This window comes from Bos indicus, chromosome 21 (assembly GCF_029378745.1).
Source record: "Bos indicus isolate NIAB-ARS_2022 breed Sahiwal x Tharparkar chromosome 21, NIAB-ARS_B.indTharparkar_mat_pri_1.0, whole genome shotgun sequence".
Taxonomy (NCBI): domain Eukaryota; kingdom Metazoa; phylum Chordata; class Mammalia; order Artiodactyla; family Bovidae; genus Bos; species Bos indicus.
The window spans coordinates 16,660,568-16,684,455 of record NC_091780.1 but is presented as its reverse complement, the minus strand read 5'-3'; the positions used below and the strand labels follow the sequence as shown (position 1 = coordinate 16,684,455).

The 23,888-nt window shown below is 45.8% G+C and overlaps 1 protein-coding gene and 1 long non-coding RNA gene across 17 annotated transcripts in view; one reads left to right on the top strand and one right to left on the bottom strand.

The window, feature by feature from the left end:
* Nucleotides 1-23,888, bottom strand: part of AKAP13 (A-kinase anchoring protein 13) — a 324,597-nt gene that overhangs the window by 173,591 nt on the left and 127,118 nt on the right. For 14 of the 15 annotated variants that reach the window (XM_070775967.1, XM_070775968.1, XM_070775971.1 and 11 more), the window contains exons 4-5: nucleotides 13,051-13,347; nucleotides 4,081-4,264 (exon numbers count right to left, since the gene is read on the bottom strand). In XM_070775967.1, coding sequence (XP_070632068.1) covers nucleotides 4,081-4,264; nucleotides 13,051-13,347 — 481 coding nt within the window. Of the gene's footprint in view, nucleotides 1-3,896; nucleotides 4,026-4,080; nucleotides 4,265-13,050; nucleotides 13,348-23,888 lie in introns of those variants that run through there. The other variant, XM_070775977.1, reaches the window with a different exon arrangement.
* Nucleotides 4,204-7,790, top strand: LOC139178340 (uncharacterized). 2 transcript variants are annotated; one of them, XR_011562762.1, is made up of 3 exons: nucleotides 4,204-4,341; nucleotides 5,664-7,046; nucleotides 7,380-7,790. It is a non-coding gene; the product is annotated as an uncharacterized lncRNA (long non-coding RNA). The 2 variants fall into 2 exon arrangements; XR_011562761.1 differs by lacking the exon at nucleotides 4,204-4,341 and having other exon boundaries at nucleotides 4,595-7,046.

The following is a 23,888-nucleotide window of genomic DNA, read 5'->3' as shown; positions in this document are numbered from 1 at the left end:
TAGTTAAAGCCCCTTTATGTGTTCCCCCAAACCACCATAAACTGTGTGATCAATAAACCCTGATTTCTGCCACTGTATACGCCCAGCCCTCAGCCATCATTCTAGGAAGTAGATATTACTGAAGCTCAGAGAGGAAAAGTGACTTCATGGGTCCAAAGTACCACGGCTAAAAATGGCAGAGCCAAAACACAGACTTAGACCTGACCCCAAAGTCTGCACACTTTGCCTTTACCATGAATTGCCCCTGGGTCTCAGCTCTAACGAGTGACCCAGGTCCGAAGGTTGCTTATTTGTCACTAAATGAACGAGACATCAGGTAGCTCCCAGCTGTAACATGCTCCTGTTAGACGATGCCGATGCAACGTTTCTCTAACGCCGTCATTCCCGAGCATCCTAACCTAAGAGCCTGAAGACCTGGGCTGTCTCCCCGCTCTGCCCACCACTGAGGAACCTTGGGAGGGGTGTGCAACTAGCTCCTCCAAACGTGGGAGAGGACTGTGCACCCACCTAAAAGAAGTCCGTGCAGACGTGCAGGCTCCTCTTCCAGGAGTAAGATTTCTCGGGCAAAACTGGTAACATTTTATTTAAGGTGAATTTTCAGATTACAAATGCATCCATATTCACAATGTAGATCAAAATATGAAGACGTGTGCTCAATTGTGTCCAACCCTTGTGACCTTATGGACCATAGCCCACCAGGCTCCTCTGCCCATGGAGTTTTCTAGCCAAGAATACTGCAGTGGGGTGCCATTTCCTATTCCAGGGGATCTTCCCAACCCAGGGACTGAACCCACATCTCCTGTATCTCCTGCATTGGCCAGCGGGTTCTTCACAACCAAGCCACCTGAGAAGCCCTAGTCAAAATAAAAACTAAAGCAAAAGAGCTGTAAGTCAACAAAAGTTCTCTCTTCCCTGTCACTGAACAAAGTGAAAATTAATAGCTACAGGTTACAGAAAAGGGGAACTCCCCAAAATGGCCTAAACAGAGGTTCCCTATAGACATGAGTCTTACTTAAGAGAAAGCTTTTAACCCGAAGCACATTTGACATAGAAATGACTCAAGTCATTCAAAACAGATTATGGAAATAAGCCTTAGGGACACAAATGCAGAAAGAACTTGGACCCAAATCAGCACAGCACCCTTCAGTTCCCCGCTCAAAACACTCGGTATAAGCAGCAAAGAATCAAAACAACAGATTTCTCTTGGGAGAGGTATAAAGGGACTGAAATGAACATGATGTTTCAGCTAAGGCTAAACTGTAAACAGTTACAATTAATATAAAATGGATACAAACGATACTTCAACTTCATATTAACTGAATGGGAGGGTAAGAGACAGGCCTAAGTGAGAATTTACAATTTGAAAGGGAGAAGGAGTAAGCATACCCAAGTCTAAAGATTTTAGTGAACTACTAAGAAAGATAACCATCACACAGTGCAGCAATTCTTAACTTCCCACAAATCTCACTGCGAATTTCACAAATGAACTCTATTCAGAAACACACACGCATAAACTTCTGTTAATTTCAAAGGCTGTGGATCCCAGGAAGTCTCTTCTTGGGTTCTCCGAATCTTAGCGGGGAGCCCAGCCACTCTGGCCAGCCTCCCAGGAGATGCGGCTTCTGTTTCTGGCTCAGCCACCTTGTCATTCTCATCCCCTCACTCTGCCACTCTGGATCTCAGCTTCCTCATCTGCTAAAGATGATCTCATCTCTCCTGACTCTTTATGCTGGAAATTCTAGAAGAGTCTACTGACATCACAGGAAGAGTGAGGGATGTAGAAAAATCATCTCCTGATCATTTCTTAAATTGCTAACTATGACTCTTGAGACTCTTGAGAGTCCCTTGGACTGCAAGGAGATCCAAGCCAGTCCATCCTAAAGGAAATCAACCCTGAATATTCATTGGAAGGACTGATGCTGAAGCTAAAGCTCCAATACTTTGGCCACCTGCGGTGAAAAGCCGACTCATTGAAAAGACCCTGATGCTCGGGAAGATTGAAGGTGACAGGAGAAGGGGATGACAGAGAATGAGATGGTTGGATGGCATCACTGACTCAATGGACATGAATTTGAGCAAACTCTGGGAGATAGTGAAGGACAGGGAAGCCTGGTGTGCTACAGTCCATGGGTTGCAAAGAGTGGGACACGACTTAGCGACTGAACAACAATTAGGACTTGGCACTTTTTCTAGGCTGCAGAACAGTAACAGCCAGAAGAATCTCAGTTCAGAGCTAGATCTGTGACAGGGTGCCCCTACGGCCCTGCTGTAGCCCTGCTGTACTGCCCTACTGTGGACGAGACTTCTCAAGCTGGCTTTCCCTTACCTACTCCCTTTCGAAAGGAGCGAAGCGGCTGTCTCACATGTAGCAGAGGTGGCAGTATAAAGCAAAGCAAAGTCTCTCCTCCAAAAACACACACTCTAGTTTCCTTAAAGCTGTGCTGCAAGAATGGTCTTGTGACATCCTCTCCCGGCATATAAAGAAGCTGTTGTAATCATTCTATTTCCCCATCTGGATGGCAATCCGTAACCAACTCTGCTTCCCAGCAAAACCTCTGTGCTCTAAGACTAAATCTGGAGAAAACTGCACTTGAACTTCACTGCAGTAATATGGAGTTGATGGTCTCAACTTCTGGGACGAGGCTTGTCTTCCGGAGGCCGTGAGGCAGACAAGCAGAAGGAATCCAGTCATAGCCAGATGGGAAGTGCGAGGGAACGGAACGCGTTGCCCTCTGGAATACTGTCCAGGAAGAGCTCAAATATCCACAGCTCATCTGACATGAGGTGTGCCCCCTCCTGCTGTCACTGGATCGGAGGCACCCATCAGAAAGCTTTCCGCAAGGAACCTCCTGTTTGGAGTGACTGGGGACGTTCTAACCATGGGGCAGGTAAAGAAAAACAAACAACCCCCCACCCCCATTTGTATAACAGGAAGTTACATTACATTGAGATCTCCTCTGGGCCCTTCCAGACTACCCCCCACCACGTACACACACAGTTTAGAATAATAAAAAATAAAAGGCAACTAAATCGAACCTAACATGGATAAAATACCTGAGAATTTGCAAAGACTGACTTAATTTCAAGGGTCCCTCGATTGCTAAAGAACACAGATCCAATGGGATTGATTCTTGCTCATGCGGTGGAAAAGATGGTGATGATCATAAAGCAGTAAAGAATACATTAAATAAGAGAAATTATAGTTGACATTTTCTGTCTTTTATAAATACTCCAAAGAAAAGCACTGGCTGGGGAGAATGGATACATGTATATGGATGGCTGAGTCCCTTCACTGTTCATCTGAAACTCATCACAACTGTTTTTGTGGATACCCCAATACCAAATAAGAAGTTAAAAAAAAAAGTGTTGGCTGTCCTAATGCATTTATTTTTCTATTTACTCAAGAAAAAAGGAAGACGAACTCTTTGAATGTTTTGACGAACGGCCTTCCTTCCAAACACTCTCTGAAGAGTCAGAATGTGTAACAACTGGACTCACAAACACACAGGCAGGATTTCCGACAGCACGTTTCCAGGACAACTCGGTTGCTTTTTACTGCTCCTTGTATGAAGAGACCACTGTTCTCAATTTTATTTATAGAAATTACATTCAAACCAAAACTTAGTGGTTCAGCATACTTTCTATATGCAATTATTACAAGTATTTGCTTCGAGTTAACTCTTTCAAGAATTAAAGACATATCAGGGGGGAAAAAAATATATGGCACAGAAAGTCTGTTCCCTCTTGGACTAAGCTGGGGAAACTGGATGCCCTGGATCATAGAGTGCTACCCCTACAGACCAGACTTATTCTGAGTTTTCAGTAAAATTTAAGAGGCAAGAAACAGTGAGGGCAGAGAAAGCTGAGGAAAGGCAAGAAAAGGGAAGGTGACTTACGTGTGTTCCTCTCAGACAATGAAGTGCTGAGCAGGAGCAAGCTTACCGACCTCCAGTGAAAGGCAAGGCACAGAGCTGAGGGTTTACTTCCCAGCTAAGGCTGGAGATGCCACGTGGGCGGGGTTACTGTGAATGCGGGGGTGGGGCCGGCCCAGAAGGAGGAAATGGGAGAAGGCGCACTTACTCGGTCAAGAGCCTGTGCAGCTTGTGATAACCCCGCTCCAAGGCCAGGCTCACAGGTGTCGCTCCTTCCTGATTGTGGATGCTCAGAGCTCCGCGGCCACCTGGCTTCTGCAGCAGGAACCACGTCAACCTCAGCAGCCCCAGCCGCACGGCGAAATGCATCAACGTCTCTCGGGGGCCACCATCTGCAGACAGCGGACAAGACGAAGATCAGGGAGGAGAACATGAAAACCCAGAGCAAAAGAAGAAAAGGATGGTTCAGGTCAGTGCCACTGCCTCCAAGCCCCTGAGAGCATACCATTAAGCCTCAACATATAGCATGAACAATTTTACCGTGGCAGAGTATAATCATCTCTCAAAGACAAAAACGAAGCTAGGAAAAAAGGATGAGAGGCCAAATCTCCTATAGGAGACAGTCCTACAAAAGAGGAACCATTTCTATATTCTGATTTAATGCAGACGTTAAGGGTGACTGCACACATATGGGAGGGGAGGGAGGGAGGAAGACAGACAGAAAAAATTTAAGAAGTGAATGCAGCCTCGCTACATGGGGATCAGGATCCAAGGGGAATAGCTGTTGGGGCTTAGATGGGTGTATCAAAAAGTATAATTACTTAAAAAAAAAATATCACCCAGAGAGGAGTTGGCTAGTTAAACACTAAAAACAGGTTCTGCTTGTTAAGTACACACAGGTCTTTTTATTCTCCCACATGAAGGGCAAATCAAATTGCTGGCAGTGGCAGCTATTTTTGTTGTTTGTTTTAAGAAAGAAATGCATCTTCTGGCATAATAAGAAAGACCAATTCCAAGAGGATAGGCTAACAATCTCAGAAGGAAAACTACGTGCCTGTTTCACCTGAAGCGAAGGCCCCTTCTTGGTACAGAGTCACTCTGAAAGTGGCAGAGGGAGGAAGGCTTTGGAGTCAGCAAACCTGGGTTCCCATCTGGCATTTACTGTCCGTGTGACTGGACACAACCTGTTTCAGCTCTCGGAGCTCTCCTCCCTGCCTCCCTGGAGTGGGGTGCCACCACCTCTGCTCCCACAGCCGCAGTAACAGCTCAGAGGAATGGGTGAGGCGCTTGTCAGGTGAAGGCTGTGGCGGGTGTTCAGTGAATGTTGCGTTCCTGCCCTTCCCCGCTCTCTGCTCTGTCCCTCCTGACCTCCAATCACAATCCAGGTTCGCTGGCAACACTCTCTGCACCTCATCCGACTTGGAATGATGAGGCTGGGCTTACCTGACCCCAGGGAGTACCACTCAGAATGGGAATGGTGCCCTGGGGTTGAGCCTGCTTTTGCCCCCTCAGCTGCGCTACCATCTCTCATTCTCCAAAGCTTCCCGAAGGTCTCGACCTACCCCACCAGGCACGCTCACCCTTCTTGGACCCCAGTGTTTTCCCCTTACATTTAAGTCCCTGATGCTTCAGATGTGAGCAGTAGGGTAAGAATAAATGCATCGCAACCCTGCAACTGTATATGAACTGCACTGTCTTCTAACGTCACACATGCCTTAGTCTAGTCTCATTGCCAGGTTAAGTTTCCTGGGAGGCAAAAACCATCTTTCATATTTTACACTGTCCTTACAGAACTCAGCATACTAAATGGTTTATATGATGGGTGACAGAGGCATAAGGCTGGAAAGACATCAACACTATGGAAGGAACCAGTGCACGTGTGGGTGCCAATGTGAATAAGCAACTCAGATCAGGTGGCCAGGCCAGAAGAAAGGACGGAAAGAATTTTCAGAAAAGATCAAGTATCACCATGTGACTTGTGCCTTGTGCTTGTTTGCAAGCACTCTGACACCCTTACAAATACAAAAAAGTGAGTAAGGCACTGCCAGGGAACTCGATGATTTTTTACAGACTGGTTAATCCGGCCTCACTAGATGGCACCTCCTTAAAGCAGTTCCTCTGCACCCCCAGTCTTTCTCATCCCTCATGTGCTCTGAGTCACCTCAGCCTTCAAAAGGCAGAGTTCCAATAACAAGACAATACACCTGCTTGAAGCTGGCATCCCGATTCCGGCACCTGGGGGGACCCCAAATCTCATCCTACAGTCCTTAGGAGCAGGTGCCACGTCTGCTTTTAGGCCGCCCCCTCTTTGCAGTCAACAGGTAATAAGAATAGTAATATCTGGTGAAGGCTGCTCAATGCCATGCACTGGGCTAGGTGCTTTGTATTCACTCTTTCCATTCTCACAATAACCCTATAAGGCCTCGTTATCCTCTTTCCGCGGATGAAGACAGGTTAATAACTGCCCACAGCAAAAATCAGCAAGATCTGAAGATGCTTCTGTCTTGAGTCTAGAAACCGATCCCTCTCCGTTACTCTATCCCATCTCTTTTTGTTAAAAAAAAAAAAAAGAAAAAAAAACCACACAAGCATTCTCATGCTGTAGCTTAAGAAGCACCTTCTCTTGTTTTCCTCCAAAAGTAATTTTTCTTATCTAACACACAGTTTCATCATTGCTTTTGTTCCCTTCATCTCAGTTTAAAATCCAGAAGATCTACAATTTGGAATTGACCTCTGTTCTGTTTTCTCTCTTGCGATCTTTGTGTTTTCTCTGTAACTGGGAGAGCTGCTCAACTTTGCTATTCAGATCACTAACTGCATTTCCTATGATGTCAATTGGGTCCTTTGTCCCCAATCTGAATTTAATTATGCTATGGCATTCTGGTTGTCCTTGCATCATTTAAGACAACTCCCTTCCATCTTTGCCCTCATTGTGATGGCTTTTCTGCAGATGTAATTAAAGAGCCTAATCAGTTGATTTAATAAGGAAGATTATCCTAGCTAATTTGGGAAGGCCTAACCAAACCAGCTGGAAGGCTTTAATGACAGAGCTGAGATTCCCCTGGACAGAGAAGAAACCCTGCCAGAAGAGGACGGTGTCAGCCTGTGGCCGTGCAGTCCATCCAGCGTGGGACTTCCCCTCCTGTCCAGGGAGGACAGCCTTGGCTCACGCTGGTGGGTTTCAGCTTGCCCCGATCTTCTCTTCTACTCTCGCCCTCCAAATTTTGGACTTGCTTAGCTAAATCTCCACAACTGTGCAAGCCATTCCCTGAAATCATCTTCCTACTGGTTCTGGTTCTCTGGGCAACCCTGATTAACACAATCATTAAACTTGTATGTTTTTCTCCCTCATAGCTTCCTTCTCTGATTTTATAATGGGTCTGACTTCTTCAATCTCTTAAAGGGCAAATGAAAAACCTCTTCTGAATTTTCTTGGTTTCTTAATGAAAATTAGAGAGGCCACCATCTGAATACTCATGACCCTCTTCCATTCCCTTTCTGTTTCAGTTACTTCAAGGGCCTTACGCTGGTTGGTTGATTTTCCCGTTCAACTATTTTCAACTGGAAAAAAAAAATAGGTCTGTGGGCCTGGGCCCAGCTTCCCATGGAGAAGGCAGGAGGAAGTGTCTTGCTTCCTATCTACTCATGTGCTGGAAGCCTCCCTCACACTCAGCTCGGCAGAGAAAGGGGCTGTGCCTCGTGAGAGACGGCTGCACCTTTTCAAGTCATCGGCTTTTCTGTCTAAGCAAAGGGTCCCGACTTCTGTGAACAAAACGGTAATCCAAGGCTACATGTGCTTTTCCTACCGCTGGAGCCAGCCTGCTCGCAGTGCCCTTTAAATGTGTATCTGGGAGACTCCAAAATCTCCATTCTTCCTACTGTTCTGGTCTCCTCAAATAAACCTCAGGTCCAGGGTGATGCAGGAATTCTCATGCCCAGTGGGGATGGGCAGCAGCAGGCCCATGCGAGAAATGGGCATTTGGAAAAACGCCACGCATGACCTTGTAATGGAATCAAGGTTTGAGAGGCAATAAAACCTTTTGGAGCTAAAGTGCTCCATAATGAGGTAACACCTGTCTTGGAGTCAATCCTATAGATTATTATTATATATTATAAAATATCTTTGCTTATTTTCTTTTTTAGCAGCTATGAATAGGTGAAAGCATACAAAAAGTCTAGTGAGAGCAGCTAAGGAAAAATTTCCATGGAAAGCTATCAAGCAATCTGGAAAAGGTATGGGAATTAAAACCCCAAATGATTACCGTTGTGGTTTCACTAACCAAACACCAGATACAAAGAACTGAGAACACAAGTTTAGTGCAAACTGGCTGAAACCTGGCTCACCCTTCTCTCCACCCCAGAGATGATCAGATCTTCCCGGTTAGTTATACAACACCACGACTAAATAAGAAGGTAGGCTTCCCCCAGGACCTTGCTCCTCTTTGCTTTCTTCAGAGCAGGGCTTTCGAGGCCCACCTTCTGTTACCAGCAAATTGTGCTGACTGCTACTGTACGAGGGTCTTTCAGGGGAAAAACCATCTTAGTTCACCCTTTCACTAACCACAGGTGCTGAAAACCTGAGACAACTCAGTGAAACTTGGTAGCTCAGAGGGAAGATACTCCCACCCCACCATTCACCCTCCACCCACATGAACCCGTATTATTTGCCTTTAAGGCAGAACTAAGGCAAAAAAAGTCCAGTGCTTCACGTAACTAGGAAGTAAAGAACACTGAGGAGGATAAAGAGGACAAACTCCCTCCTGATGATGTATGGGTAAGGAAAGACTCTAGAAATAGGCTCAAAAAAATCTCATTCTGCTCCAAAGAGGTTTTTTTTTTTGTTGTTTTTTTTTTAAGTCCTTTTATAGAACATGCTGCTTTCCCACATCAGAGCTCATCACTGTCTTGTCCAAAAGGTTACTAGATACTGGTCATGGCGTGCTAAAAATGAAGAGCCTGGAACTTTCCTGCTGGTCCACTGGTTAAGAATCCACCCTGCAGTGTAGGGAACATGAATTCAATCCCCAGTTGGGGAACCAGGATCCTATATGCTGCCGGGGAACTAAGCCAAAGCTCTGCAACTGCAGAAGCCTGCACATTGCAACTACCGAACCTGCGTGCTTCAGAGCCCAGATGCCACAGCTAGGGAGCCCAGCGCAGCCAAAATTTAAATAAAAAAAAAAAGTTTAATAACAATAAATTTTTTAAAAGCCTACAAACTAGCACATACTCCAGGATATATTTTCCTCCGTTTTACAGATGAAGAAATTGAGAAACAGAGAGATTAAATATTCTGCACACACTCTAGCAATGAAGCCAGGATGTTAACAAATTGACCCTGCAACCTATGCTTTTTCCACTTCATAATATCAAGCCTAAGCCAAGAGTTCTTTTATTGTTTTTTAATTTATTTTTAATTGAAGGATAATTGCTTTATAGTATTGTGTTGGCTTCTGCCAAACATCAACAGGAATCAGCCATAGGTATACATATATGTCCCCTCCCACTAGAACCTCCCTCCCCATCGCACCCCTCTAGGTTGTTACAGAGCCCCGGGTTTGAGTTCCCTGCTAAAGCCAAGAGTTCTTAATGTCATGTTCTTAATGCCTGTGGTTCAGGGAGATTGACTCCTGAAACAATATGTAAAATTTTGCAGGCAGGTTCCTATGTGTATTTTTCCGTCCTGAAAAATCGGAGCTATTTCCAAAGGAGTTAGTGACCTGAGCCTTAAAAGTTAAAAACCAATGCATCTAAACGATTAGAGTGGGAGGATTAACCATAAATCCTCCCTCACTTCTTTGTATAAGTATCAGGCTGGAACACCTGTAAACACCCAGCTTTCAACAGGAAGCAGTGCTGTTATGTAACACGTGCTCTATTTAGCTGCGTGATTACCCCAGGCACCAAGCTGACTTACCTTCTTCCTTTAAACATCTTTCAAAAAGCATCTGATGTGCAACTCTCTGCTCTCAGCAGACTGCTTCTTTGCATTTGTCCCCATTCCCTGGTGGCTCAAGCAGTAAAGAATCCACCTGCATGCAGGAGATGTGCAGGAGACCCAGGTTCCATCCCTGGGTCAGGAAGATCCCCTGGAGAAGTGAATGGCTCCAGTATTCTTGCCTGGGAAATCTCAGGGACAGAGGAGCCTGGTGGGCTACAGCCCACAAGATCAGAAAGAGTTGGACCCACTGAGCGACTCAACCCACCACCACCCAACAATAAGCAAGGACCTGTTATTGACGCTTTGTTTGTTGTTTAGTTGACTCTTCTGCAACCCCCACTGACCATCACCTGCCAGGCTCCTCTGTCCATGGAAATCTCCAGGATTTCCAGGATTACCACCAAGACACACAACCATCCAACACCCAAAGAATTTCCCCAGGACACCCCTTTGTGGTCAGACCTTTCCCCTACTTCAAGCCCCTGGAAACTACTAATCTATTTTCTGTCCCTACAATTTTGCTCTTTCTAGTGAGTGAATGAGTGAAAGCTGCTCAGTTGTGTCAGCCTCTTTGTGACCCCTTGGACTGTAGCCCACCAGGCTCTCCTCTGTCCATGGGATTCTCCAGGCAAGAATACTGGAGTGGGTTGCCATTCCCTTCTCCAGGGCCCTTTCTAGAGAATCATATAAATTGAGTCACAGAGTAACTTTGGAATCTGACTTCTTAGTGCAATACATTTAAAACGCATTCAGGTTCACGTGCATGTCAACAGATTACTCCTTTTTATGGCTGAGTAGTATTCCATCGCATGGGCGTACCACAGTCTGTGTGTACAGTGAGGGAGATCTGGGTTGTTTCTAGCTTGGGGTGATTGTAAATAATGCTGCTACAGGTATATTAGGGCAAAGATTTCTTAAGTAAATGTAACTTTTCATTTTTCTAGGACATAGAGCAAAAAGTGGGAATGCTAGGTCACATAATAAATCTAACTTCATAGGAGACCGCAAACCGTTTGCTGGGGCGGCTCTCTTCCAGCAAGGTCTGTGATGCGGTTGTGTGTCCTCACGAGCACCTGGCCATCCTGAAAATGTGCAACAGCGCCTTACTGTGGTTTTCAGGCATTTCCTTAAGTGCCCAAATTTGAGTTAGCCTTCCTGTACAACAGAAACTTAAGAAGTACACAGAAGACCATAAAAATACTAAATCTGGAAAGCTTCCTATTAAAGACAAAGATGCTAAGACCCAGAGAAGAGAAGGATATATGTCTAACGTCTCAGACCTGTGCTTTTCCTACAGTTCTTTCTAACCAGGTGACATGAACAAACTATCCAATTCCTGTGCCTTCTTTAAACAAGACAAAGCAAAACCACACAAAACAACTTTATGCCCCATAAATAAGTAATGCAACCCTTCTTGATACTGATTTATGAATGGCAACCAGAATAATCATTCCAATCACAACACAGAAACCGCAGGAGTGGACTTCCCTGGTGGAGCACTGGAGAAAAATCCTCCTGCCAATGCAGGGGTGGGGGTTTGATCCCTGATCTGGGATGATTCCACATGCCGGAGCAACTAAGCCCGTGAGCCACAACCAGTGAGCTTGCATGCGGCAACGACTGAAGCTTATCTAAGCCCGTGCTCTGCAGTAAGAGAGGCCACTGCAGTGAGAGGAGCCACTGCAGCGAGAAGCCACCGCAGAGAAGCCCACACACCACAACGAAGAGTGGCCCCCTCATCGCAAGTAGGGAAAGCCCACACAAGACGATGAAGGCCCAGAGCAATCAACAAACAAACAAATCAATATGGGGGGGGTGGGACAGGAGGAGCTAGAAATGTCTGAACATTAGGTTTCTGGAAAAGTGCCCACTGTCCTGTATAATGGCAAATCTTCTGATCTCTAGATCTCAGTAATGCAGAGGTTTCTTAGGCACTATGTTAAAAAGAAAAAGGATAAATGCTTTTTCCCTTCATTTGAGCATCCAAGGTTCCTTTTGCATTTCACCTGGCAGGAGTGCCCGGTCTTGTCTTGACAGGAAGCCCCTGACAGTGGGGGTCCCTTCCTGCAGCTGGTCACCGCCCCAGTGGTTAAATTCAGTGGGTCTAAGAGAACTAAAGCTAGCAAAACCTCGCTGCCCTTCCTCCATGAGAAGAACACAGCTATCTGGTGGGTCTAGAGAGTGGGGAACTGAGCGCCCTCCCGGATCAGCCCCGCTGGGCACTCCTCCTCAGTCAGGGTCTGCCTGCCTGCGGGGGGGGGCCGGGGCCTTCTGGGCGACCCCTTCATAACACAATAACCAAAGTCAGGAACACTCCAGGGCAGTCCTGTGACTGTCCTGTTCTTCCAGAGATAAGAGTCGAGAGGATAAGCAACCCCTTCCGGCAAGTGGACTGATGTCAGCCTTTCCATTCAGTTTCTGTTAGGAACAAAGCAAACGCTCTGATCTTTGCGTAACTCATAAATCTTTCCATTAGATCTGCACTCAGGAGGGAAAGATGACGCTGTTCGCTGGACTCCAGGTATATGCTGCTTCATCGGGGGCGGGGGTGTGTGTGTGTGTGTGTGTGTGTGTGTTTACACACATAAACATTCACAACATCTAACAGGTGTCATTTACCGCAAGAATAATGACACAGGAAATCCCCTGTCAGAAAAAGAGGAACATATATAGATACCTACTACTTCACTGCTTTTTAAAAAGTGGAGTCCCGAGCAGATGAAATAGACCAGAGTGAGGGCACTCTGGTTACAAACTTGTGGGGTGGGCGCTCCAGGCCTTGGTTAGCTCCCCTGCGTGCCCCTCCCTGTCTTTTCCTTCTTCCAGCCTCATGGAATCCCTAGACACCTTGAGAATACAATAATGAAAATCCTGTCTTTGATCTTTAGAAAGAAGTGTCAAACGTTCCTCTGCTGCCCTCCTCATGAAGGACGGGCCTCTCTCTACACACAGGAGATCAAGTGTGAAGTCCGGGCCACGGAAGGGCATCAAGCCACCAGCTACTCTGACAGCTGCCGCTCTGAGTGAGCCCTCTGTGGGGTCATTTCCTGACAAGAACGGGCCTGACAACTCGGCAGGAGGACCCAGGAGAGGCGCCACTGAGGCCACTCTGCTCCTGTAATGGCACAGTCTATGCAGCCACCGTGGAGACGGGAGGAGCATCCCCAAAGGAAAGCAGCCCCATCCAAAAACAAAGAATCCCAAGCTCAAAGGCTGCGGGTCATCCGAGGTCCTTACCGTGTGAAGTTGCGTCTGTCCCCAACACATTCCACTCCGCTGGCAGCTTCAGGTGCCTGAAGGCCAGGGCAACTTTCTCATCGAGGGAGTTCACGTCCGAGGACGGGGGTCCTGAGCGATCCAGGAAACGGGTGAAGTTCAGGGCCTGCTGGTTGCCAGCACTGGTGGCCAGGAACTGGGCTGCGTCATAGGCCTCGTCCTGGATGAACTGGAAGTCCTCTTCCGCCACCACGAACACAGGCAGGCCCTCTTTGGAAGCGCAGAGCAGCACCTTCACTGTCTCGCAGCAGTCATGACCTAATGAGACACAGGCAGCAGGGAGACAGATCAGAGCCCTCCTCCTGAAAGACAGGGCAGCGGCGGCAATCAGCTCTTCCTGCATGACATACACATTCCCCCTCCTGAAAGGAACCCCCTCCTTCCCCCAAGCTCTGCCAGCAATCTTCCACACTTCACAAAACTCCATCTCTAATTCATTTTTCACAAGTGCTAGTTGCAAATATCAATTGGTTCCCCTGTTGTTGTTCCGTCGATCAGTCATGTCTGATTGTCTGCGACCCTATGGACTGTAGCTCACCAGGCTTCTCTGTCCATGAGATTTCTCCAGGCAACAATACTGGAGTGAGTGGCCATTACCTTCTCCAGGGGATCTTCCCAACCTAGAGACTGAATCCGCGTCTCCCTGTCTCCTGCATTGGCAGGCAGGTGCTTCCCCGGAGCCACCTGGAAAGCCCTGGTTCCCCTACCAAATAACAGGTTAATTTTGTATTCCAGTTGCCACCATGCTGGCAGTATAATGTTTGGCATTAACAGTCTCTGAAAATCTCAATATACACTAATTTGTTCAACTTGAACAAATTAAAGAATGAAAGCTCAAGGACCTTGCGATGAGGCCTAGCGTCCAGTGGGAAGGCTCCTGAGCAGCCCTGGATCTGGAAACCCAGCAGGGAAAAAGTCACTTCCACAGGTCACCCGGCAGGAACTGGACTGAGGCCCCAGTACCCCACTGACAGAGCCTGGCAGGGCACGGTCCATAAGATGGCAAAGAGTCAGACACGACTGAAGCGACTGAGCAGGCACCAAGCACACGACCTGATTTCACCTCACTATTATGAAGCAATTCAAGGCAGAGGAAATAACTTTTGCTCTGAGATGCCCATTCTTTCCTGTAATGCAAAGAGAACTTCAAAGAAATCGCCCGGTTTGCACAGGGATGATGCAATGCCAGGGCCAGAGACCACGGTGCCCACTGCCCAGAGGGGCAGAGAATGCATGAGCTCTGACGTCAGGCAGCAAGCTACCTGCCACCCGAGGGAGCTCCACTGGTGTCTAGACCGGGAAGGTGTGAGCACTGTTCCCGCAGGGAGGCATTCCTGGAAAGTCAGATCTCCCCGGGGTTTTCAGCAATGTTATGCATTTCCAAGATGTGGAATGTATTCATCAAAACACACTTTTCCTCCACCTTCAGGCACTGATCTCAGCTGGTTGGAACTATGCTCCTAACATCATCATTTCTTCCATAAATATCTTTCTGATGAGAAAATAAACTGGAGTTGGTGTTTCTGAGTGAGCTGCGCCCCCTGGCGCGCTGCCTGAGGAACTGCAGGCACCTGAGGGCCAGGCTCCCAGAGACCACCCACATGCAGAGCTCATCCTGGCTTCTGGATGAGCTGGAGGGTCCCTGAGTGCCACTCCGCAGACCACAGGCACAGCCAACAGAGGCTTCCCACCCGGCAGAGCAAACTAAGCTTTCTGCTGTCTTTGAAAGAGAAAACAATCATTTTTCTTCCCCATGTGACCAACGAGAGAAGTAAATCGATATTCTACAGACTTCCCCCCACCCCCACGGTGTGTGTGTTAGTCGCTTAGTCATGTACGACTCTTTGTGACCCCATGGACTGTAGCCCATCAGGCCCCTCTGTCCATGGGATTCTCCAAGCAAGAACACTGGAGAGGGTTGCCATTCCCTTCTGCAGGGGATCTTCCCAACCCAGGGATCGAACCTGGGTCTCCTGGCATTGCAGGCAGATTCTTCACCATCTGAGCCACCAAGGAAGTCCCTTTCCCCCCAGGAGCCTCTTTAAAGGCTTTCCTTTGTGATGAAAAGTCTCTCACTGGTGTGTAATCTAAAGATGGGAACAAATACTGACTAACCAAGAACCTATGACACACCAGGCATCTGATGTGTCATTTTCTCAACACAACAAATTTATATGGTGTGTACTGTCCTCACGTTATAGATGAGAAAACTGAGACTTCAAGAGATAAACTGCCCAGATTCACACAACCATGAAGCAGAATCTATCAGGTCTGATGCTAAACATCATGGTGTGAGAGTTCTGTAAAGCATTGCTTACAAATAAAGAAGTAACAGTGACAGTTACGCCCCTGTCTGCAAGGAGCCCACCCTATACCTGGAATGACAGGCCAGTATGCCTATTAAAGCCAGAGGAACAGGCTCACAAACCCCGGAAATCAGTCTCCATACAAATGCATAACTCGACCAGTTGCTCCCAATGCCTTCCCAGCTGAATTCCTTCTAGAAAGGCTGTGGGAATCAAGCATCCTCTGCCCGCATGGGCCTGGCTCTGTATGTATACTCAGATATGCATTTCAATTCAACAAATACGCTGAATGTATACATCTATTACACAAAATGAAATTAGGGGGAAAAATATTCATCTTTCTTTGCAGGGCAGCCAGCCTAATTATATAAGACAACTTCAGCAGGAACAAATCAGCTGGTTCAGGTAGTTAAGGTTTGGGTGGTTCTCCTGGCAGAAAATACTTCTTCAAAACTGTTGTGTTACATTTAACGACTAACATCTGGGGGGTTCCCTGATGGGCCAGTAGTTAGGAGGCGGTGCTTTCACTGCTCAGGTCCAGACTCAATCCCTAGTCAGAGGGGGAAAAATCACTAACATCTATCTGGACGTCCACCAAGCTCAGGACTCTGTGAGTAGAAGCTGAACACACACCCACATCCACATCCACACACATACCCACCCCCCAGCAGCAGCAGCTAACCACAGGGATCTAAGCCCTCCAGAGGTTTAAAGAAACACAAACCATGCCACTCAAGGGAGCGGACCAGTGCACTTCACAATGTCACACGTGGGTGAAAGCTGGCAGCTAAGGACCTCCCCCACCACCCCACCCCTGCATGTGTCTTTATTGAATTTGTTGTACCCTGACTTCTGCAGCTAAGGACCTCCCCCTTTCCCCTCCCCCATTTGTCAAGTCTTTATTGAGTCTGTTACACTGTTACTTCTGCTGTTTATGTTTTGGGTCTTTGGCTGTGAGGCATGTGGGGTCTTAACTCAGGGACCAGGGATCCCCCTGCATGGGAAGGTGAAGTCTTAAACCCTGGACTCTTCTGATAGGGGTCCTGCTCCCAACTCTCAACCCCAGAGGTTCTTCACTGCAGCCCTCAACACTCTAGATGCTCAGTCGGGCCGCATCCTTCCTTCCTGCCTCTATCACTAATAATACTGATAGTAATTATCGCTATCACCAATAATCTCTGTTCCAGGCACCATTCTCAGTGCTTTCCAAATAACAGCCCATTTAACCCTCACCACAACCCTCTAAGCAGCAGTACCACTATAATCCCCATTTGTATGACAAGGAAATCAAGGCACAAAAAGGTTAAATATCTGCTCCAAAGTTCTAAAGCTCCTACCAGTGGTAGAATCATAATCTGAACCCAAGTTTCCTTGTTCTCACGTCTGCCCCTACACCTACACTGAGACAAGAAGGTTTAAAGAGGAAACGGTGCTACCATGGAAGAACCAGTGGGAAAGTATGGAAGACTCCACGTTCAAATCCTGGCTGAGACTCCTAAGTTGCCTGACCTCAGAGCATCTCTGCTTCTCCAGGCCTCACAGTGTGAGGGGGCAGCCTCTGTAGGCGCTATGGTTCCTCCAGCTGTACGAGTCTGTGGGTTTCACCAGGCAGAAGGCGGGGAGAGAGAAACTCAGGTTCCAGGAGTAGGAAATGGTTTCAAAAACATAAAAATGGAAGCAGAGTCCAAAGGATGGAATAATTACTGTAAGAGACAGTGTCAGTAAGATTACTAATCAGGCTACTTCTAGAGGCTTCGTGAGAGGACAGACCCAGGTTCAAACCTAGTTTCTTACTTCCTAGACTGTGTGGTCTGAGGAAAGTGACAAGCTCGCTAACACTTTTAAATCTAGAGAGTACCCTCATCTGCAAAGTGAAGACCTATTATTTAGAAGACTCCTCTCAAATTCTTTAATACTTATCACCCCAAATAACATACACACAGCCTCATTTCCAAATTAGACGGACAATACCTATTTCAGTCAGAATAACTATAACTGATCCTTTAACAAGACAGGTTTGAACTGCATGGGTGCACTGATAATGTGTATTTTTTCCCCACATATGTGCTACTATATTTACGATCCATGGTTGGCTGATGGAACCACGGACACAGAGGGTGGACGAAGGGACCAGAGCACCTGTGGATCCTGGGGTCTGTGGGGCTCCTGGAACCCAGCGCCCTGCAGATACTGAGAAGCGACTGGACCCGAACAATGTGATGGTTCTCACTCACGAATCTCACCAGTAATGAGAGCATTTCCCGTTTATTCAGGGCTTCCCAGGGGGCTCACGCTTAGCCCTTCAAGGTTATTTTTCTTATTGAAAGAGAACGGTTATATGTGTGTGTGTGCACATATATATACACACACATACATATAATACACACACACATAGGCTATATATGAACATATACACATAGACTGTATGTACATATATATGCTTCCCTGGTGGCTCAGCGGTAAAAGGATCCACCTGCCAATGCAGGAGATACGGGTTTGATCCCTGGGTTGGGAAGATCCCCTGGAGAAGGAAATGGCAACCCACTGCAGTATTCTTGCCTGGAAAATCCCATCAACAGAGAAGGCTGGCAGGGCAGTGGGTGACAACAGATTTGGAGAAGACTCAGTGACTAGAGAACAACAACAAAGCTCATTTTAAAACTCCTGACAGTCCTTCGAGGTAACTGAATGAATGTCAATAAAAGCTAAAATTTGAGGTTTCACAGTTCAATGGTGAGCACGTGAATAATGTGGGATCCAAATTGAATTCTACCTTCAAAACTTAAATACACTCTTAGGAGAGATCTTACACTAACCTAACCTACAGTAATAATACCCACTGCCCCACCCATCTTTCTTACCCATCTCCTTCCCCAAGCCTGGGCAGAGGCGTCCGGGACACCTGGGAGCCAGGTGTCACACGGCCACTACTGTGAACATCAGCACTGCTCTGTGAAGTCACCTCCTGCATAAACACAGGCGCCAGGCCACCGTCCAGATCTTCAGCTTCATCTCACACTCCCCTGCACAGGCACACGCGTGTGCACACGCGCACGCACACACACTCACAACCAAAGGCCGTGGTGAAGCAATACCCACGTAATCCAAAACTGCAAAGTGCAGAACTAATGTATCTGCACAGAAATCTAAAACCGCCAAAACGACTGTTTACTTGGCTAATAGGGTGGGGACAACAAAGGGGGCAGAAATACAAGGTTTAAGGGTGTGTGTGTGTGTGCGTGCATGCGCAGTTTACGGGTGTGTGTGTGTGTCCACACGCGCACGCACGCGTGAGCTCGGCAGCAGAAGCACCCTAATTCTCTCTGCTGCTTTAGCTGTTAGAAGGTGGATGGACACACTATGGTCTGCTCTGTGGAACTAAAACAAAACCGTGTACCAGGGGCGGCGGAATGTCAGAAAAGGCCCTGAGACAGACATTCAGAAGTCATCCAACCGCGTGCCCGATATTCCCCCTTCAGATATGAATTCACAATCTGAAGGAGAAACTCTGAATCATGCTAAGTACAATGTGCCATATATCTGGAATCTGTTTCGTATGATTATAGGCTTCGAGGGTTAAAAGAAGACTGGAGAACGGAGGGGTCCTGGCACAGTCTTTGTTAAACTTTCAGTCAATTGGCAGCGTTACTACTGAGCACGAACCAAGGGCCTCCCCTACATCTGGAAAACCACCCTGCAAGGCTGACAAGGCTACCCTCTCACATCATGTTTTCACATGATGTGAGTTCACAGAACTGGTTTTTATCCCTATGACCTTTCAGGTAAGGTATATATATATTAAAAAAATTTTTTTCAAAAGCAAAGGTTATATGATAATACGGACCCATTAATAAAACTGAAATCACTACATCTACCCACATAAAATATCTTACTACCACAAATTAGCTCTAAAGACTCAACTATTTTCTGGGGCCATTAACTTAGGACTACCTTTGTACACACAAAATACAAGGTATTAACAATGTCTACATCTTCATGGCCAAAGAAGGGATGGGATGGGAAACCATATCCAGTCTGACATAATGACCACAATTTAACTCCTTTTTACATGAAAACAGAAGCTGCAGCATAAGGAAGAGTAACAAGGTTTTCAGCTAGTTCCATGGCGTTTCTCCTTCCACTCAAGTTCCTGGTAACTGAGAGAGGAAAGAAAACCACAAGTCCTTTTAAAGAGGGGAAAGTACTGGAAATTCCACTGAGACCCTTCTGAGGGAAAGACCTCCAGAGAATTGAAAGAGGGGAAGAAGAGAGACAGACTGTTAAAGAAACAAGGCCTAAACCTCAATTCCATTTTTTTTTTTTGACACTGACTTCTGAATATAACACAATCAGGTCTGATAAGTTTTACATCAGAAGTATGGGATAAACCATGGGCTGGGAGAGGTCTGACCGTTACTGAGTGAATTCTAAGAGGTCATGAAGTAGACTAACAACTAGGGGGAGAGTCAGAAAGTATCAGGTTTGAGATGGCCATATTCACAGCAAGCACCTTACAGAAACAGGTGTCTACTACTACTGGTAGTTAAAATTATTTTAATACTATCAGCTATTGTTGTTGTTCAGTCCCCAATTTGTATCCAACTCTTTGCAACTCCATGAATTATAGCATGCCAGGCTTCCCTGTCCCTCACTATCTCCAGGAGTTTGTTCAAATTCAGGTCTGTTGAGTCAGTGATTCCATCCAACCATCTCATCCTCTGCCATCCCCTTCTCCTCCTGCCCTCAATCTTTCCCAGGATCAGGGTCTTTTCCAGTGAGTTGACTCTTTGCATCAGGGGGCCAAAATATTAGAGCTTCAGCTTCAGCATCAGCCTTTCCAATGAATATTCAGGGTTGATTTACTTTAGGACTGACTGGTTTGATCTCCTTGCAGTCCAAGGGACTCTCAAGGAGTCTTTTCCAACACCACAGTTCAAAAGCATCAATTCTTCAGCACTCAGCTTTCTTTATAGTGCAACTTTCACATCCATACATGACCACTGGAAAAACTACAGCTTTGATTAGAGGGATCTTTGTCAGCAAAGTAATGTCTCTGCTTTTTAATATGCTGTCTAGGTTCGTCATATCTTTTCTTCCAAGGAGCAAGCATCTTTTAATTTCATGGCTGCAGTCACCGGCTGTAGTGATTTTGGAGCCCGAGAAAATAAAATCTGTCAGTTTCCATTGTTTCCCCATCTATTTGCCACGAAGTGATGGGATCAGATGCCATGATTGTCATTTTTTGAATGTTGAGTTTTAAGCCAGCTTTTCACTCTCCTTAAAATGCTCCTACTCAGGTGACTCAAGGCAAACAGATCTCTATTACTGTACCAAGAGATTCCACATAAGCCCAACACAGCTTCTGAGCTAAATGCTACCCCTGACACACTGGAGAACTGAAAATATAAAGGGGGAAGAATGTATGTGCTCCCATACAACCGGGAGCACCTGAGCGGGAGACAAAAATTTAACTGCTCGTGGTCCTCTTAAAAGCATCTAATCCTTTTTTTGTGCTCAGAGGTCAGGAGGTGTTGTGCTCCTGAGGTCAGCGAGCTTTTCCACAGGCTCCTTATCACTGTAAGAAGCACCTATATCCATGACAACAAAATGGTGCTACAGATAAACAAAAGTGCTTAAGCATGACCCAACAATTACTTCATTTCCTATTAGGCTAAAAGTGGCACACATCCCATCCGGGCCTTCTCTTTTGAGGATGAAACAATCGGGACTTTGTTTTGCCTGCGCGCCAACAAAAGGGAACCCTGGAAGTGCTTGCTGGGCAAGCCAAGCCCAGAGCGCCTCAGCCGTTTCCTATGACAAAGTCTGCATTCGCAGTCAGTGGTGGAGAAGACAAAAAGAATACACTTTACCACTTCAGTTTGGCAAAGGATTTGAAATTCTGGTGTCTTTTTCTTCCCTCTGGAGTGGCTACACAGTTAAAGGAAATTTTTGATCTTCAGACCCACACTCTAACAGGAGAGAGGACTATTTGCTAAAGTATGTACCTACTGCTAGTTTTCAGTGGTCTAACAGTAGATGTGCATAAAGGTACCAAAGCTCTATGTATGTATGTAGAGAAGCAGTTAAGGAGAGGGAGAAACAGCAGGCACAGCAATCATGTACATTTGGGAGGAGAAAGGGCCGAACTGACACTAAAAATCTGGTGGACTATAATCTACCTTATTACTCCAAGGCAGTATGCTCAATCTTTTAGTCACTGACATCTCCCAAGCAGCTTTTCTAAACATTTCTCTCTGTCTGACATCCCCACCCCATGAAATTTTAATACTACAGACATCCCATACATTTGTATGTTATATCTGGGCTTTATATGTGAAGAGTGAGATCGGGGAAGTGGGCGCTCTCCTAGTGGCTCAGTGGTAAAGAAGCCGCCTGCTGATGCAGGAGATGTGGGCTCCATCCCTGGTCCAGGAAGACTCCACGTGCAGCAGATCAACTGAGCCTGTGTGCTACAGCTGCTGAGTCTGCACCCCACAACAAGAGTAGCCCCCACTCACTGCAACTAGAGAAAGTCTTTGTGGCAACAAAGACCCAGCACAGCCAAAAATAAATAAATAAGCAAACAAAGTCATTATTTTTTTTTTTGGAAAAAGAGTTAAAAAAAAATTTTTTTTTAAACCACCTAAGAACCAATTCTCACCCCTCTGGGAGGATACTAGCCCCACTGTGATGCATGAACTCCATCCCAGTGCCGTGTCCATAATAGCTCAAGAGGGTGCAGGGTCCACACAGGCATTTCACCTGGACACCTTCACCTGGCCCTCCCCAAAAGTAGCCATGTACACTGATTAGCATTGGACAGTAATTTAAGTCTTTTAAAATATAAAATCACGTCTGTCTAGAGATAGCCTTGTAGTAGTATTTTAGGATAGGGAGACTTAGAGTCCAGTGAAAAAGTTACTGATTACTTTGGCAGAAAGCGAGGGCATCTCTGATTGGGCCAGATAAAAGCCTGGAACTTCTTCTCAAGTGTTATTTGATTTGGAGACCTCTGGACATCTACTGCCAGAAACAGAGCCAGTTCTGTTCCTGCCAGTTCACAGGAACTGAGAGATACGGTAGTTTCACTGCAGGCTACCTGTTGAGACCTCGGCTGTAAGCAAAGATTTTTAATTAAGCCCCCTAGGACTTCTGATCATGGTAGATGTACTTTTCTCTTTCCTTTCAATAACAAATTTGCTTTATATAGAAACTTCCCTTGATAAGTGAGAAAGAAAGGAAAGATACCAAAGAGCTGAGTCAAATCCTGGGTCAAGGAATGTTTGCTATTTTCCTGTCAAACAAGAACCTTCGCTGTGAATTCTAAAAGTAAATGACAGACATGAGGGGCGATGCTAGGATTTCATGTCATGACAGATTCTGCACCAAAGCCCTTCACAAGGCTTCACCCACTGAATACCCTGTCTTATTTTCCATCCTGCAGTTACTGCTTGCTTGGTCTATCTTCACATTCAATTAATAAAAGTGAGCACAGGAAAGCACCTCATAACCCCTGGAATTACCCTCAGCAGGTATCAGATTTCTTTATATTACTTACTCATCCTACAGCCTTTGAAAGAAAATATCTCGACCTCATCCCACAAGGAGAATCACTGTTTTGTTAAAATGGGATTTGGGGTTGGATTTGTTTTATGTGAAGAGAAAAGAATAGAGGTATTTTATTTTTATTTATTACAAAGGCAACACCTTTTGTCTTTAGACGTATGTTTCACAGCAAATTATATTCTTAAACTAATCAATTTCATAGGTATTTTGAATGTAGTATTATACTATAAAACTTTTTTTTGTCTAGTGTTAATTAGCACAAAGACAGCTTTACTTTTGAAAGAGAGGACAGAATTTCCAAAGTCTTCATATGTTTTTCTTAAAAATTACTATATATGTTAAAAATTACACATGGACTTTAAAACAGCAAAACAATTTAAAGGCAGATAAAGTTTCCAAAGGCTCCAATTAACTGTCCCAAGATGCTACTAATCTTAACATAATTTCATTTTTTAAAAAGGAGGGACTGTATCATGTCTACAGCCTGTCTATGGTGATAAGGCAAGAAAATGCCTTTACAATTTATAAGTAAACATACATATACAATTCATTGTTAATTTTATCATCAGAAAAGCCAAAAAGTTAAGAAAATATGAAAGAAACAGGGCCGGGAGGGCGCGATGGACTGTAATCTCAATATCTGGAGTCAGAGAGGTTTTTTTTCGGGGACTATCAAGAAATGTCTCATTTCCTTACCCACCAAAATCATAAAAGGTCACAGATGAATGAACATCAAGGAGTAGCTGTCTTAGGAAGGTCAATCAATCATCTCGTTTTCATAAAAACTAAACTATTACCCAGCAGTGCCAGGGAAGCACACGGAGGACTCCAAGAAAAACCAGAGCCAGCAATCTGCATGCAACTTGACATTTGCAGACACAAAGCTCTTTTTCTTCCATGGTCGGCCGGACGACTAGGACCCGAGGA